At 40.9% G+C, this 18,374-nt stretch overlaps 1 protein-coding gene across 1 annotated transcript in view; it reads left to right on the plus strand.

The window, feature by feature from the left end:
* Window positions 1–5,942: 5,942 nt before the first annotated feature.
* Window positions 5,943–18,374, plus strand: part of ZNF804B (zinc finger protein 804B) — a gene marked incomplete at its 3' end in the record, with an annotated part of 237,160 nt that continues 224,728 nt past the window's right edge. Inside the window, exon 1 of the mRNA XM_084306940.1 lies at window positions 5,943–6,223. Within this exon, the coding sequence (XP_084163066.1) occupies window positions 6,116–6,223 (108 nt within the window). The 5' untranslated portion in view covers window positions 5,943–6,115. The remainder of the gene's footprint in view (window positions 6,224–18,374) is intronic.

The raw sequence follows: 18,374 nt of genomic DNA on the forward strand, positions 1-18,374 counted from the left end.
CTTTATACATCTTTTGGATATTAAGGCCACAAGTACGTACAGTGCTAACCCCAGGAGATCAGCCTGATGACCATCAATGAGGAATGAATAATGTGAGTAACGTCTCTTGTGGATGTCCAGCAAGTAATTAAAGTTTTGGTGAGATTTAGAAGTAAGTAAATGTAATAAAATGACATGATTTGAAATGCAAACCATATTCTTCCTTTAGAACAAGATTGATGTATTAAATATTTATGCAAACATAATAAATTGGCAAGTGTATGAAAACACTGCTTCACCTTCATCTCTTTCACATGTCATCTTGAAAAAAGGATTTGCTACAAAAATAGAATGGGAGCTCTGCTATATAATTTTCATATCAGTGGCTACTTGACATTATCCTTTCTATGTCCATCCTAATAGGTAAAAAATACAGCTAAAAATAAGAAGAAACCAATGAATGTTATCTCTGAAGAGAAAATGAAATATATCTTTGCATTATTGGTCATACTCTGGAAGTATTGAGCTCTGGTTAATAATACATTAAAGTCCTATTTGTATTACTGACCTATTAATTTAAGTGAATGGCATGTCCAGCAACCTTTTGAAAATAACAGATTTCTTGCATATTTTTAACTGATTATGAAATCATCAGTCTTCCTCAATATCACCTAGTAATACTTCTCCATTATGATGATGGTTACATTATTGAGTAATTCTCCCTATAAATCTAACTCTGAAGTAAACATTATATTTATTTATTTATTTATTTATTTTAGTGATAGAGAAAGTAATTCAGAGAGGTTGCTGAATGTCACATAAGAGATATATCAAAAAAAGTTGGAGTAGAGATGAATTATTTGAATGAGATTCTTGTTCAACTATATGACTTTCTTAAAGTCAGTGGAGCGTGTGCCCATAAGAAAAGTAGGGCATGATTTACCACTCTTCACTGATGTATACACATGCACTTTGGTTTGCTCATCATGAGGACTGCTGTATTTGCTAGCTACTCAGTTAATAGCAAGGTGTAGCATATAAAGTGATTATTCAGCACTGAGACTTTCCAAAAAGCTCTATTCAGAATAAAATGATGCCATTGATTCTGCATGGGCTAGAGAGTAGAATAACTTATCCATCAGTGCTTCAAGTGTATAAACCTTGACAGACTCAAGTTTTGCGTAATAGAAAGCTGCTTACATAAGTGATTCACTCAAGGAATGCAACTACTATTTAGATAAAAAGAGGCAGCCTGGGATTAAAAATGTTTGGATAAGCAGTATTATGTTTACTTCAAATGGAATAAAGTAGGGAAAGACTAAAATAATCGAAATAAATTCAAGAAATAAAGACAGATATAATGAAGCTTTCTCTAATGCTTGCTTCAGGAAAAGTACAGCTGGTATCCTTAAAGATTCAGAGAAAAAAAAAAAAAAAAGAAAAAAAAAGCAGAGATATGAAGTTGTCATTTGACTGAAAGCAAAACAAAGTAACATTACATGGACAGCTCACCTTATATGTTTATATTCACCAGGAACTCTAAGTAAGAATTAAAACTTACAAAGTGTTCTCCCAGGTATAACCTACAGAAGAACAAATCAAACATTCAGGATAAAATTTATAAAAACTCTAAATATTTCTAATATATAATCCTAATTTACTAAGAATTAGGACAGTAAGAATACTAGATAATATCTTCAGGTAGAATAAGAAAACATTTAATGTAACACTTTATCCCAGGCTTTTGTAGGAGTTTGTTACCATATGTGGACATACCTAAGAAGTAAAAGTTTGTTTCTGTTGACCTCCAAAACTGTCATTGGTTTCAGCAAGGCAGGAGTTCACTTCTCATGTGAGCTTGGAGGAAGTGGATTTAGTTGTGGACCACTAAAAACGAGGTAACTGAAGACTGGCAATTGTAGCTTTACCTATTTCGTGCATGGTTGTATACACATTGCAACATGTGTTAGGGGAACTGAAAATGGACAAACGTGATTGCAATCCAAAGATCTTCATATATTCTAAGGAGTTGATTTACAGCTTTAAAATCTCCATTCTGTCTGGAGATAATACATGTTGTAAAGCTACACTAAGCCACTGCTTGTCAAGATCTTCATTGTGTATTCTTATACCCAAATTGTCTTGCCAAGAAGTTATCTCACTCATTCGGTACTGCGAGGAAGACTGCTTGTAAAAATCACATCAGTATCAAGGGATGTTCTAACTACCGGGTTCATTTGGGCTCTTCTGCATTGGAAAACATCTCATGTTAAACTAACTCAAGTGAGAATAACCAGACTGTGAAACAGCAGTGAAGCTGTGTGTCTACACACTCTGTTCTTGTTTGATTGCTATAGTAAAATTTTGAAAGGTGTAGTGCCAAAAGATATTCTTTGTGCTCTTTGAATTTTCTCACATTTGGAGGCATGGGGAAGGATGTCTTTGTTCTTTGTGAGCACAGTAAAGGGCTGTGGAAAGGCATTTTAGGACTGAGGCTCTTGAGCAGACCTAGCCTATATTCACACTGAGGAGTGATTATGTCAGCAGCCATCAAATCATGCTAATTGCAGGTTTTACCTATACAGCAGAGAATATCAGAGTAATGGGATCAGTATGCAGATGGAACTAACATTAGGAGCAATATTTGAAATAAAATTGAAATAAAATTCAGTGTTGACAAGGTTTTAAGGGTATGTGTATAGCGTACTGTTTAACACCAAGAAGAAGCACATGAATTAGTTCAACCATTAAAAGTAATATGACTGCATTAATATCATTTTCTGATGCCTGATTTCAGATTATATTTATGTCAGAAGTAACAGCTTTAGATCTAGACTGGGTATTTCAACTCGACACTAGATTGTGTCATGAGGACAATCCCTACAAAGAATAATTAGAATATGCTTACAGACTTTTTTGGGGCAATAAATGCTAAGTAGTCTTTATTAATTATAAAAACCCATATAAACTGAGAGAATAGAGGAGTTGGAGAACATTTTGTTATTCTAATCATCATCTGTTAGTGACAGCCGACCTGCTTCTCCACTTCCTGGCATCTTCAAAAGTCACTAACATTTCTGCAAAGAAAACATAATGCTTTGAAAGGCAGTATTTTACATCCGCTGTGCTCAGCTGAAAATTACTTTATGAGACCTAAGGTAGTGAAGGATTGGACCCAGATGAAACTACAAATAGTTAAGGCTCATATTTCTACATGACCTGTGATGAAAGAGAAGAAGGTGCAGTATCTCCAGAGACCTGGGGAGATGTTCAGGGAGTGTTATAATTAATACCTAATCGTTCCATTTGACAACTCTTAATCTCATTTTCTGAGGCTTGTGTCCTACAGATTGTTTATAAATTAGATTGGTGGTCATAGTAACTATTCCCCTGGGTTTGCAAAGTGAAGTGAGCCTAAAATGACTTCTACTTTTCACAGCAGGGTCAATTGAGCACATCATCCTTCTCAGCAGGATAAAATGAGTACTGTGCAGTCTACTCTGGGGCAAATCATTTCCCTTTCATACAATCTTAGTAAATGAACTGTGGAAGACTCTATAGGTTTAAGAAGTAAAATACTGTCCTTAGAATACAGTGGAGCTCTTGCAGAGTTTTGGCTTGTGTTGAAGCTTCTCTGCAGGTGGCACAGACCGGCCAGGCTATCCTTATAGCTGCAACACACATCTCCATTGCATGCTTGTGGCGCGGTTCTTCTGTATGTAGTAGAGCAACATCAGCTCCATGGAACAAAGGACTTTCCATATCTCTTTAGAACAGAAGAGGAACTGATACCTCTTTGCATGGTGTTTAGCAAGGATGTGACTTTATTTATTTATTTATTTTTCTGTTCTGGGAAACAACTGCTGCATCACAGAGAAGCAAAGTTTTGGAAAGTTTATTACAGTGTCAGAGAGAAAAGATGCTGGTCTTCGCTGCCCACACTGCATATTCACTTTGGAGTCAGAAGGTCAAGGTGCAGGCCAAAATCAAGCTGAAGTTAATACCATTATCTTTACCAGGACTTTGGAGCAGTAATTTCAGAAAGAAACATGCAGTTAAGAAAATCTATAAATTTTATGCCAAAAAAGACAAATTTCAAGTCAGTCACTTCCAGGACTTGCAGGAGGAACTCATCATAAAAGTTCATTTTTTCTTTCACGTTAACAGTGGCTAACTTTTTTTTTGGTATGGTAAAGTAATTTTTAAAAAGTCACTTTTCAGTGTAAGTGCTTATTTCAGAATCCTGCACATGCTTGTTGTGGGCAGCATATTGCTCCCAGGCCACAGAGCTACATGTCTGTTTAATCTATCTGCTACAGCACCCTTTGGCAAGGAGTTCCACAGCACAGCTACCCGTGACATGAAGAGTGAGGTCCTCTGGTATATTTTGCACTTGCTTTTTATCAGCTTAATTTGTTATCATCCCCCAGGTTATTCTTATTATTATTTATTTAGATATTAGGTATAGATATTAGACATAGATATTGGAAAACAAAGTAATATGGTTAACATAAGGATGTTCTCAATATGTTACTTCCAGCTTTGGTTATTCTAACTTCACATTTTTATTTTTTTTTTTCTCTGTAACACCACACAATTATTCATAAAATATATAGTAATGTACTTGACCATTTGTGTATATGTACATCATCATACTTTATGAAAACAGTCTATACTGAGCCTGTGCAACACTATTTTACATACACAGACCAAATCTGACATTTGTTTTGTCGTGACCTTTTTATATATACAGTTCAGTAGCTTGTGTGAGATTTTCTTTTTAATTTAAATTTGTGTAATGTTCATAGAGAGATAGTTCCTTAGAGGCTCAAATTAGTTTCATTCACTAAATATCTGAAAAAAAAAAAAGGCTTTCACGGTAAAAAAATGTAAAAATCTGAAATTCATGTTATCTGCAGTTTAAAGTAATCTACTTGGAAGAAATGAAAGATCTGCAGGTGACTACGAACGCTGGGTGATTTATTGATTATTTTTATCGACTTAGTAAGTAGCGGAGCAGAGACAATACTTGTGACCTGATGAAAAGGAGCTGAGTTTGCATCGGCAGGTCTGAGACTCAGCGCGCTTCTCCAGCAGAAGGGGAGAACAACCTGTTTCGGTCGTTTAGTGGTGGAGGAATTTCACCCTTGCAAGCCCAAACTATACCACAAGCCCAAATGCACGGGCTTTCAGGGGGACAATGCACACACGATCACGGCCAGAAGCCCGTTTGGGCGGGCTGCTGGTGGCCGGTGCCCGCTCCTGGTCCCGGGGCTGCGGGGATGGGGATAAGGATGGGGATGAGGATAGGGATAGGGATGGGGATGGGGATGCAGGACGCTATCTTCCTGCCACCGACCGCGGAAAAGTTTGGAGAAGAAAGGGAGGATGATGAGGGAGAAGAGGCGGGGGGGTGGTCCCTATTCCCCAGCCCGATCCACCCGCTGTCATAGTACCCGTCCCGGGTCGGCGGGACACAACACCTCCCCGCACACCCCCCAAAACCCCAAAGCCCCCCTCCTCACCGCCGCCCCCCGGGCAGCCCCCGGCCGTCCCGACCCCGCCTCCCGCCGGCGGGGCGAGGCGAGGCGCGGCGAGACGCGGCGCCCACTGCAGCAGCGGCCCGGGAGGAGGCGTGCGGCGGGGCTGCAGCCTCCAGGCAGAGGGAGAGAGCCATGGGGAGCTGCCGCGGAGAAACTCCCCGCCGGATTTCGCCTGCCGGTGGCCTGCTCTGAAGAGAAGGAGAAGGAGGAGGAGGAGGTGGAGGAAGAGGAGGAGGAGAAGGAGGAGGAGGAGGAGAAGGGGCCGTGGCAGCGGCGGAGTGTGCAAGTTGCGCTCTGCCCTTCTTCCCCCCGGGCCCGTCTCCTGCCAGCGGAGCAGCATGCGGACTGGCCCCCGCGCCCCCTCGGATGCGCGCTGCCTGCCGCCGCCGCCGCCCTCAGCGCGCCCCGCCGCCGGCCGCGCTCAGCCGGGCGCTGGATGAGACGGCGGGGGGGGCACATCGCCGCTGCGCTGCCTCCTGCCGCTCCTTCATGCGGGCGGCTGCCGCTCCGCCGGGGGTAACACCGCCGCCGCCGCCGCTGCCGCCGCCGAGGAGGAGCCGGGCCGCCGCCGCCCCCCCGCCGCGGGGCCCCGCATGGCGTGCTACCTGGTCATCAGCTCCCGGCACCTCAGCAACGGCCACTACCGCGGCATCAAGGGCGTCTTCAGGGGACCGCTCCGCAAGAAGGGCGCCCGCTCGCCGGTAACGTCCACCTCCTCGCTCCCTCCCTCCCTTGCCCCCCGCACGGTAGGAGCGGGGCCGGGTGGGGGAGGCCGGACGGGGGCACGGGGACGAGGGGTGCGGGGAGGGAGGCTCCGAAAAGTTTCTCCGTGGGGGGCTCGAGGGGAAAGGGGAGCGGGGGTGGCGCCGAGTGGCGGCTCCCCCCCGAGGAGAGGTCGCTGGAGAGGCTCCGCGGGTGAAGGATGCTCCGGGAGTGGGGGCTTGGTGCCTTGGCACGGGTTTGGGGGCTGCGGAGGACGAGGGAACCGAGCCGGCTTTAGGGATGGATGAACCCCTGCCGTTGGGGTGCTGTGAGCTGCCCGGAGAGCCCCGACCCTAAGCGGAGCGTGGGGGAGTTTGGGGAAGGTCCTGCCGGGCCCCGAGCCGCCGGGCTGCTGGGGTCGGTCCCCGCGGGTCGCTGCAGGGCACCGGGGGGCGCGGGGGGAGCTGCCGTGATCCGGGTGTCCCTGGGGAGCCGGAGCGATGCAGCCTCTCCTCCGCCTACCGAGGGTTGTGGCAGCACCCCAAAAACCCCCCGGCTGGGGTCCAGCTCTCCCCGTCACCGTGCCGGGTCTGAACATGCGAAATACTCGCGGGTTGGCCCCGCTACCGGACTTGGTGAGGTGTCGGCGGTGCCCGGACCCCACCGGTGGTCCCTCTGCTTTGGTCCCATCACAGCTGCACCCCAAACGCCTTTGGGGAACTGCGTGTGATGCCGAAGTCGCTGCTTTCCGTTTCTTGGCTGTTGGTGGTGGTGAGAAGTGAAGTGACAGCGTCCCGGTGCACAGCTAAAACCCCCTCCATGTCGTCCTACGGCAGCTTGCGGGTCCTTGTCCTGCTGTCCCTTACCCTGCTGCAACCTTTGTGTGCACTGCACTGAATCTGCACAGCGGGTCCCATCCGGCAGCCCCTGGCTGAGCTGTGCCCGTGCTCTCCGACCCGTGGGGCTCAGCCATCCTCGTGCGTGGAACCTCCCGCACGCAGGACAGGTCGGCACCAGACCTTAACAGAGATCTCGCCCCAAATCCGAGGGAGAAAGGAAAAGACCTCAAAGACGTAGAGCGGGAAGACGCTTGACTGTAAATACTTTGTACTGCGGATTTGTGTTTTGTGTCTAACAGAACTTTAGCAGCTGGTGTTCAAGTCGAGGCGAGATGTCAGGAATTACAGTGCCAAGAATAGTGTTATGTCTCAAATCCTTCCCAACTTCTTTACCTTTCTTTCTCACTACGTAATGAGGATGGGCACCACTCCTCTCAGCCTAAATACTTAATGAGATAAATGTACTAGCTTAATTCACCAGCACATCAACATTTTTGAGATAGTTCTGTCAACAGCTGGGAGGAATTTTCGCTTAAATGCTAATATGAGAGGAAAAAGATAAAGAAATATTCGTTTTGATTTTTCTTATATATATATAAAATATATATATACATATTTTGTGTGTGGAAAAAAAGAAGTAAAAGTTGAAAATAAGCTCAGGTTCACTACATAGAAACATGCTTTCCTGGGAGCTTTACAGAGTCTGAAACAAGTAGCAAGACCACTTTGTATTGCTTTTCCTGATGACAGACTGCTGTTTTTGAGATTAATGTGTGGTGGTTTTACCAGGAATTGAAATGTTTTGCATGGTATTGGACCATTTCTGTAGAATAATAATAATAATTTTAGCATTTCTTAGCTTTCATTCTGAATTATTGAGGGAAAACTTTCACTTCTTTGTACACTTTTTTTTTTTTTTTTTTTTTTTTTTTTTAGTGACCGCTATTTGAAGCTAGTCAGGCTTTGAGGTGATAGGCTAAACCCAGAGTAGTGACAGGAATACAGGTATATGATAAATTAATGTTTTATTAATGCTGGGTTACTGTAGGTCTAGAACTCTTTTGCTTTTAAGTGTTTGATATTAGCATTTACTACTGCTTCCGTATGTGCTGTTTTCATGTGGGAGTCCAGGTTTCAGGTGAAAAACAAGGAATGCTTTGTTGGCAAACTGGATAATAGTGTGCTATTAAATCCTGAAAGCAGTGATTCTTTAGAGTAATTTGTATGTATCTACAAACTTAACTTTCCAGATCATACCCTCTTGCTCATCAATGTGTATGAAATTGAGAACAGTGAACAGTGAACAACACCTGGATACATGTTTATACTGTGGATGTGGGAGTCATGCATACTGGAATTTAGTACTAATTGAGGTAGTAGAACTGTTTTGAGCATGAAAACAACAACAACCAACACCATACAAACAAACCCTTCATCTATTTGAATTTTCTTTTCAATAAGCTATGAGTTAAACTTGGGACCACTTCTATACTTAATAAGTCATAAACAATTGACATTTATTTATATTGCCTGATTATTTTTTTTTAATTTATTATAATTTTTATTTTACTTAATACCTCCTCAATATAACTTTGAAAGGTTCAGGTTGTGTCTCACAGTTATTTTTAAAATGCTGAACTTGGAAGTAGCCTTGAAGATTAAATATTATAGCTTGTACCATTAAACAATCTTATATTTGTACACTATGAGCTATCTTATGCATGAGTCTACAAAGTTTTTAATGTATAATATGTATCTTTCTATATTTAAAGTGTTGTATTAACAGACCATGAAATGTCAGTAGACTTAAGGCTATGCTTTCAGAAATGAGAACAGTGGTGAATATTTTAAATACCTTTATCAAATTTCATGGTTATGTGAACAAGGATTTTTCAGTCTGAATATTCCCATAATATTTATTTAGCATACTTTGCTATTATTGTGTTAGAAATAAATCTGGTCCTTCTTCTAGGTATAGAGAGAGACCTTCAGCTATAGCAGTACTAAGAGCAAGATATGGAAGACTACAAAGATACTGCACTTCATTTGAGCGTGTGAACATGCGGTGACATTGTCATAAGATCACTTTAAAACTCCACCTTCCCTTTGCCCATTTCTGCACACTGGAAAAGAAACTAGTTATGAAGTTGAGGTCTGAAGTTACTAGTGATGAATTTAGAAAGAGTGGAGTCAGAAGCAGTCCCCAGTGAATCACGTACCCACAGTGTTGTGATAGACCTGCACTGGAAAGGGGGTTTAGAGTTTGACCATGGTGCCAGCATTGCTGGGGGGGAAAGGCACTAAGCTGAAGAAAGAAGCTGCTTGTTTTGGAGTAGTGATTCTGTGCTGAAGCTTTTTGGTTTTGCCTGGAGAGTTAAGTTCATGAACATACTGCGAGCAAGTCGTAGAAAGCTTTCTGACTCTGAAATTTCTATTTAGTGGAAGGCATTATGATGCAGATCTTGTATTTATTTCAGCCTGTGATGTTGTCTGAAGGATTTCTGAGTCCTGAACAGATTACCTTGATCAGCATGGTGGTTGTACTTTTTGCAGTCATGGCAAATATACTGTAATGCCCACCGGCAGCCAAACCTGCTCAGAGGTGTGCTGTCACACCCCTGTCACAGACCTGGCAAAGCCAGCACTGAAGAGGACTTGGTTGTGAAACTTTCAGAGAAAACCTTCCAGGATACAAAAGAAAATGGTACTGGGGATTCAGCAGATGGCCCCCTTGCCTCTGAATCACTTCGGATCCAATGTTGTTAGGGTGCACGGCTCTGCTTGTGGCTTTTTAAGGTGAGCTGTAAACAGTCTCATTTACTACTTGTTATTTAAAGACCCCTTTGTTGTTCTTTTTTTTTTGAAGGAAATAGAAGATTCAGAAAAGCCAGTGCCTTAGCCAATTTCTGACTTGGCTAATTATTTTCCTTCCATTGCTCCCTGCAGCTTCAGCTGAATACAATATTTTTCACATACTTCTTTACGCTGTTTTCTAATAAGGCTGTCAGGCAGTTGCTCTGTTGCACTTAGGGCTTGCCTAATTTCTTTGGGGGGCAGGGGGTGGGAAATGCTCCAGTGTTGCACAGAGCTATCTTTTCAACAGCACAGCTCTCCCCCCATGTCCAGAGGTTCCAGTAGCAATAAATGAGCACCTTGCAGCTACTTGGAAGTAATGACTGTTTAGTTGATATAAAGCCACAAACATGCTGTTGCAGCACTAAAGTGAGTGTAACCAGGACTGAGTAGCACTTTATTACTCTCTGTAGTGGATAGCAACACTGGGCTCTCGAAAACTTCTTAGAAACTGAAGGGGTGGTTGAGGAATTGGGTACTGTAAGTAGGGAACAGCAAGGCCATGGCACAAGCAGCTCTCCCAGTCTGCTTGAGTCTGAGCGGGAAACACTAGCAAGACTGAGTTTGGAGTGAATAGTGTGAGTTTGCTGTTTGCCAGCAGCAAGGAGAGAGGTGTGCCAAGAATGGCTGTGAGAAAGCGATGTAAAAGCTAGATATGGTGCATGTGTACCATATTAAATGTGGTCTAGGTGGCAGCAGATTAAAAGGAGGGAGCCACTGAATGTCCAGGAGATTAGCTGGAAGACCAAATAACTTGGGAGTCTCATATAACAAATCTCTTTTCCCTCAAAGCTGTGTCTGTACCCTCAAAGCTCTAAAAGCAGAGGAGAAGGCTGTGGTGTAGGCACTACTGGGGAGGGGGCACAGGAAGCAAAACATTAAGAAATATAGTAAGAAGTGATTGGTAACGAACCAGAGCTCAAATAAATAACCTAGTTTGGTTAGCTTTGTTGGAAGGGAAGCAGAAATAGCAGAAATAAAACACACCAAAAAACTCCTGAAAATAATGTAGACAGGGGAAAAAAAAAAAAAAAAAAAAAAAAAAAAGAAAAGGACAAATAGGAAAGGAAACAGAAAGCAGTACTTTCATTCGTATGTGCATATGTGTGTATGTGTCAAAAGTCTCTGGCAGCTGCCTTGAGAAGAGGTGATCACAGGTCAGGGGGGAGCCTGTGCACTCTGCTGAAAGCATAGAGCAGACACTTCACCCTGTGATACATAGAGCAGATACTGCACCTGCCTGTGCACAGTGGCACACACATGAAGGGGAGTCACAGATGTGGGGGGTCACCCTGGTTTACCTATTTCTAGATCATTGCTTCTGGGCACTTCACATATGAGTGGGCTGAGTGTATTTCCTACCAAGCCTAATACTGGAGAATGTAAATATTTAGGCAGCCCACGCTAAACTTGGAGGTGAACTTATTTCCTGGCTTTATGGTCCTTATTACTGTGCTTTCTGGGGATTTCAGCAGTGCATGAGGGCAAAAACAAACCTTCAGAAAATACAGTAATGTGTTTTTAGCCACATGTAGCATTGCTGCTTGATCGTTGTATTAAACCTATGTTTGTGCTGCCTACAACTTTTGAGCATATTTGGTTTCCAGTTCTGTCAGTGGGCATCTCACTTTAGATATAACATTACAATCAAATTTAATCGTCTTCAACCAATTTCTGCTGGGGCCATTTCCTTCACCCACAATTAGCTGTAATGTTAAACAGGTGCTTTATGTTTTACTGTGCCCTTCCAGCAGTCTAATATTTTTATTGGTCCCTCTATTGAGTTCTTAAAACTAGATTGATGTCTCTCTTATTCTTCATGTGGCAATGCTTGTTTGTCGATTACTTCCAAACTGAGAAATTGCCACTATATCCATTTGCATCCTCACTTGCAGCTCAATCATATTTTACTCACCCAGGGTATAGTAATTTATTTGTTTTTATTCTGAACTGTGTGGAAGTTTGAAAAGAAGATTTTTTTTGTGAAATGAGTGCTTCTGCAGATAGCGGGTTTAGCTGCTAACAGCTCTAAGTGTTCAGGGCTATTCCTTTGCCTGTTCCTCTCCTGCCCTCTGGACTTCTACCCACCGGTGCTGTCCAAGGCCAGCTGTCCTGCCTGCACTGGGGAAGAAATCCCAGCTCCTCACCCTGGCTCAGAGGGCATATTGTTTTCATTTCCTAAGGGTTAAGTAAAGTCAGTAACTTTATTTACACAAATAATTTCACCTGAGACCCCTTGCATAAAAAATCATGGTCAAAAGAATCACATAATCTGAATATACTTATTCCTACCAAAAAGGATTTGTAAGAACTTCTTGCAAAAGTTTGATAAGTGGAGAAGAAAGTGAAAGTTTTTAGACTAGCCAGAATGTAGGTATTTTTCCCCAAGATGTCTTTCCCTGATAGACTGTATAGCCTCTGGCTACAAGGCTTTTTTTTCACCCTTTACATTTAACGCTTTACACAAACATTTGTTAAGTCTTTTTATTACATCTCAGTTGATTGTTTTAGAAGACTGAAGTCATTGTTACCTACAAATGGCATTTTTCTCCATAGTGTTAGGAAATCTGTAGGGTGTATTAAGAAGTGTGGAAAACTATTCCCATGTGGAAAATGTTGACTTTTCTGTGGAAAAAATGGAAATGCAAAATGTTTTTAACTATACCCTGAGATACTGTTTAAAAAAAAATAAATAAAATGCCATTGGTAGTATACTGTAAGAGAATTAGTTTTGTTATTTTATTTTTCTATCCTCCTGTACAAGCCTTGCTTCTTGTATGGATACATCCTCTGTGATACCCTCAAGGTTTTCACTCTCAAAGACAGTGCATCACAATTGTTACAACATACAGCAAAAGCTGCAATCCTTCTTTTAGAGCTCAAGATCTATAATATTACTGTGAAAGTTTTCATATCACAGTAAAATAAAAAAGTATCAGGGATAATGTATTTAAAGGGTCAAATGAAGTTTGTTACAGGATCAAGCCAGTGGTGAAGACAAGTACAGAAGCATAAATGGGCTGCAGGAACTTGAGTTCCCAACCTAACACTCAGGATCATTAAGAATCCAGTTTGTTTGCCCAAGGAATTCAGTGGTCTTCACTGGGGAAAAACTTTTTGCAAATATACTTGTGTGCAGAACTTCATGTGTCCAAGTATTTCTGAGTAGTGATAAATACATCCTTTAAAACACCTATTTAACATTCATGTCAATGGTTGGAAACACTGTTTTCATCAAGATTTAAACGGTTCCGCTTTTAACCTTTGAACTATCAAAACAGTGTATGAACAGTATTCAAGTAACTTGGTTTATGATGATAATCTACATAGATGGTACCAGGGGTAGCTACTGTAATATTAGAGGTAGTATCCAGAGTTCACTCCTGCATTTCTGTATTTTATGTGTGCACGTATGACTGCTTGTCTTGTATAATCAACTACTGCGCATGGGTAACAGATTTGTCATGGCGTATGTACACATGCCTGAAAATGCTGCTCACTGCTCAGACCGTTCTGTATCCAGTTGTAAGACATTTTAATGACATTTTTTTTTTTTTTTTGTATTTTTATACTTTACTAAATTTATGTGCATACTGGATAAGATGTAAACATCATCATCAGAATTTTGTCCCAGTTTCATAGTTATGCATAATGATAATTGGCAAGCTGGTTCAAGTAAAGAAATAAAACTATTGCTCGGAGATTGCATGCAGCTCTGAAACAATTCATACATTAATCAACTCTAGTAGATATCAATTTTTCAATTGATGTTTTCCCTGGATCACATTCTAAAACAGATAGTGCATTTGTGTCAACAGAAATATTCCATCTATATTCTACTCAGACTGAATGGGAGAGATGTATTTGATGTTGTTGAGGAAATTCTCAGTTGTAATCGGCTGTATATCTGCAGCCTGCATTTCCAGCTTAGACTGTAACATGTTAGGAAGGCTTGTGAAACTAGATTGGAAAGCATAAGAACAGACCTTCCTAAAATATAACCTTTGATAGCAAAATAATTCGTAGGTGGGATTTGGAGTTAAAAATCCCATCCACAGAATAGGTGTAACTTAAAATTACAAATAAAATCTGTAGGACTACTGTGATCAGTGGGTCTGCTGGAAATGCCAACTCTTATAGTTGTTAAGCTGTTCTATGCATTTTTAATATAATTTTCAAAGAACAGTTCTCATATTCAATTTCTCATTATTCTAATTTTAGTAGTTTCTGTGGGTTTTATATGTGATCTGTGCAAACAATTTGTCTATACAAATCTTCATGTTCTCTGTGCTTACCATCAAATCTTCAGAGGAAGAATGAGTTTGTGAAGTGTGAAAAACTCAGACTACTGATGTTTTGTGGGGACAAAAGCAGAAAAAGCTGTGTAATCATGCCACCCTACATTAGACACCTTTCAAGAGGAAAACTGAGTTCAAATCTTGATGTTTTGAGCCCTTGCCTGTGATCACAAGAAGCTTCTAGTGATGCATTACAGGTAGACAGGGAAAGAATTTGCAATGATCCCCCCATCAGTTGCTTGGTGAACATTGTGGTCCGAATGCTGACTAAGGCAGGGGATCAGTGGACTGGATAATTAAAAGTATTTCTCCATGTGGGAAAGGTACTGCTTTTTTCCAGATACTGCTCTGACTGTTCCACCGTGCTAGAAGGTGTAGGAGCAGAATCTGCTGGAAGGCCACAGCTTGCATGACCACAGGTCTGTGCCAAACAGCACCTTTGCACATAGCCATCACCTCACTACTGGGAACTGCTCTGCAGACCTGGTCCCTTGTCCGATGAGGACCAGGTCAGAAATTGCCACACAGCCATTGAGAACTTGTTTTGAAGACAAAATTAAAAAGCACAGTCCTGCAGGTTTCCATAAAGCAAAAGACAAGACACAATGAGATGTGTATACAAGTAGTTTGTGCTTATTCAATAATAAATATGCATCCTGTAAATGTCACTGAATACAAATGCAGCTTCTTCTAGCTGTCTGAATGCTTAACTGCAGACCTTATAAAGATGTACTACTGTTCTTTCTTGATATAGGTCTAAGGTTATTATGTTGTATGCATCTGTGTGGACACTGGCATTTGACTTCTTTCATGTCAGATATACACTTATTTCCCTTCAAAGAAAATCTAGCAAAATGTGGAATGATAGTTTAGTTAGCGTAATCAAGAAAAGTTAGTATGGTATACAAAGATTTTGAATTTTTGTTGCGTTGATAAATATATCCTTGTTTATTCACTGTGGCAAAAATGCAATGTAAGGAAGGCTGAGCAGTGCTGGAGACAGCTATTTACACACAAAATAAACAACACTAAAAAAAGTTGTTTCTGGAAGTGAGTGATAAATTTTTGTAGTTACTAATAATCAATAGAGAAATCACATATGCGTGCTCTTTGATGCAGAAATTGTATTCATATCTTATAAAATAAAAATGACATTGGAATGAGTGTTGAGTACATAAAGTAGCTGTTTTTATCTTTTGTTCATATCTTCTGCTGGAGACCTTTTTAGTACTGTAATGTACACCATGTGGAACAGGGACTTTTTAGTAGACATATTGTACAACATACGTATTTATTGCTTAGCATTATAATAAGTGCATTTTAGAAGTTAAACTACAAAAAAAAAAAAAAAAAAAAAAGCAAACTCAACATTGTAGTTATTTATCTCAGAAGTTAACTCTTTCCTCAAAATAAACAAAAATCTGTCTCTAAATTTATTCCCTAGAGGACATGTCATATTTGAAAATGCTAATGCTTGATGGAGAAAGATCCACCTTTCTTTTCAGCTAGGTTAATAAATCTGTGCAGCACTGGTTCAGAGCTTCTTATTGAGGAACAAGTTTTCCTTTTGTGAAGTTTTCATTTAAAAAAAAAAAAGAGATATTGACAGAATTGGGCATTTAATTCTATAAAGTACATAATTCTTAAGATGATGGCTGAAATACAGCCACGTGCTGTATTAAGACTTCTAATAGGGGAAGGTCTTCTAGCCTGAGTATCTCACAATATTATTTCATCACCTTAAATAATCTCTGACTTTGTAGGTGACTTATTGTGATATCTGTGGGTTGTTGAATCAGCCTTCAAATGTTTATGTTGGTTTGCATACTTGTGCATACTTGATAATTTCCATCAGAAGAGATATTATAAACAGAAAAACACAAGAAGTTAAAACAAAATGTTTCCTTGGAAGGGGTTTAACCAAGTTTACAGAATGACTTAACAGCACCTGCATAATCTTCCCAGTCAATAAAACCAAAGCCAGAGAAACGTGCTTAAAATTCACAGCAAAAATGTTTTGTTCCATCGTCTATTCTTGAAGACCCATTCTTTAAGCTATAGAAAATGAAGTTTATTAGGTGTATACACTTAGTAATAATCAAGCTGAAAAACATTTTTTCTAGTTTTTCAAGTTTAGTTTCATCTGTAAACTTAGGTAAGAAGGACCTTGGATGCTTTTCCCTTCTATCAAAATATCATTGCTTGTTCTAAGTTTCCTAATTTTTTTTTTTTTTTTATCTAATTTATATCTAATTGCAGTAATACTGTATTTCTGACACTCCACAGAGCACTGTCTGAATAATAAAATTCTTATTAAAAAGTGCCCCAAATGTGTATTCTTTGAAGCTATTTTTAGCCTGTGATTGATAATTGCACCAAGCAATACTGTAATCTTGAAGAGTGAAAAAAAGTGCAAACCCACCAGCAGCCTCATGCCCACAATCCACAACAAAATAAACAGAGTCAGCGGGTGAGATCAACACCACTGCGATAAATCACTGACAGTCTCTCTTCCCACGTCCATACAGGTAAAGTTCAGATCTTGCCCTTCCATTTGCCTGGGAGCAGGTATATAGATCCTAATTGGCTTCCTGATTGCATGCTAAGAATAATATCTGATTAAGTAATTGTAGTACCTTATGCTGAAGAGTTTTAAATATGTAAAGCTACTCTGAACTGTCTCCTGACAATAAAAAGCTATTGCTGAGCATATGTCATAAAAGGAATTCTATTCTTTTCTATCATTATGTACTTACTTAGTTATGTTTATACTTCTAACCTCTGGCTAATAGGGATGGTGAATGTAGGCATTAGGCATTAGACAGCCTTAAAAAGATTGATGCTTTTGATTACAGCATACCGTATGATAAATTGTAGGGTTCAAATCTCGTACAGAGTTATAAAGGATATGTGGTGTCTGAAGAAACATAGAGGTGTCAATTTTCTACTTGATGGTACTAATATATTTTGATAAAATCTGCATATTAAGAACAGAATGAGCCCTCGAGTATAGTGATTTAGTGCTGCAATTGTACACCGTACTTCACAGTGAGTAGAACAAACAATAAAAAATGTGAATCCTTGTTTTTACTCTGAAGGACACTGAACAAAGGCGCGTAGGCATTGCTGCTGGCAGGCATGGAGATGACTTGGTTTTCAGAAGTGCCTGGAAAAAGGAGAGGAAGGAGGTCTAATAAATGGGAATGGAGAGGTTAATTGCAAAGTAAATGAGTTCACTACAGAAAGCGCTGAGGCTCAGAGCCTCAAAGGCTACATGTGTATTAGTAAACAACACCAGGGGATGTGTCAGGCACTGGAGTTTAATCATCTAGACTATGAAATTGTAAGCACTGTTTCCAGTATACTTGTGGCATGGATCAAGCAGCCCTCTCCTGAACTTGGGGAGGATTTGGGAATTACCACAGGGCAGGGACCCCTGCCAGCACACAGTTTCCATGTGAATACTTGCCTCTGGAAGCTAAGAAAGTTTGACTGCACTGACATGGGCTGTTCAGTGCCAGTTGTCCCCATTGCCAGAGAATGGTCCTGAGCCCTTTTTGAGAGACAGGCACAGATGTATAAGTGTCTATCTCACCTCAACGTGAGCACCAAAGTTTTTGCCAGTAAAGGCAGGTAAAAAAAATTCCTTCTTTTGTTCTCAACAGTGGAAATCCCACCCCTATATAGGGCGAAGGTTGCTACTCCTAGGGTTCTTCTGCCATGTATGACCAATGCCATATGCCTATGTGAATGGACCATCTCTGACTCCAGCTGAAAATGGGCCCAAACATGTATCATTTCTGTGGTATAAAGGAGAAACTCCTTGCAACCTTGCAAACTCCTTGTAATGTTCTGGAGTTCTCAGAACATTACATCCTCAGCCTATGAGGACTGACTTTATATTTCTTCTAGACACTATATATCTACTGTTTGCATTTTGGGGCAGCAGCAATCACTTTCTCTAGGCACAGTAGCTCCATCTAAGTCTTTCTTGGTCTGTCTGCCTTGATCTTGAACCTTGCTCAGATTCTGGATGTGCTGGAGTCACCCTACAGTTAGTGTTTAAGTCTGCGCAGTATATTTGCCCAGGATTTTTAGTTTCAGACTATCCTTCCTCTTTGAGATAACATCAGGTAGTACAGTGGGAAAGTTGTGTAACA

This window comes from Netta rufina, assembly GCF_964035555.1.
Source record: "Netta rufina genome assembly, chromosome: 2".
Lineage (NCBI taxonomy): Eukaryota > Metazoa > Chordata > Aves > Anseriformes > Anatidae > Netta > Netta rufina.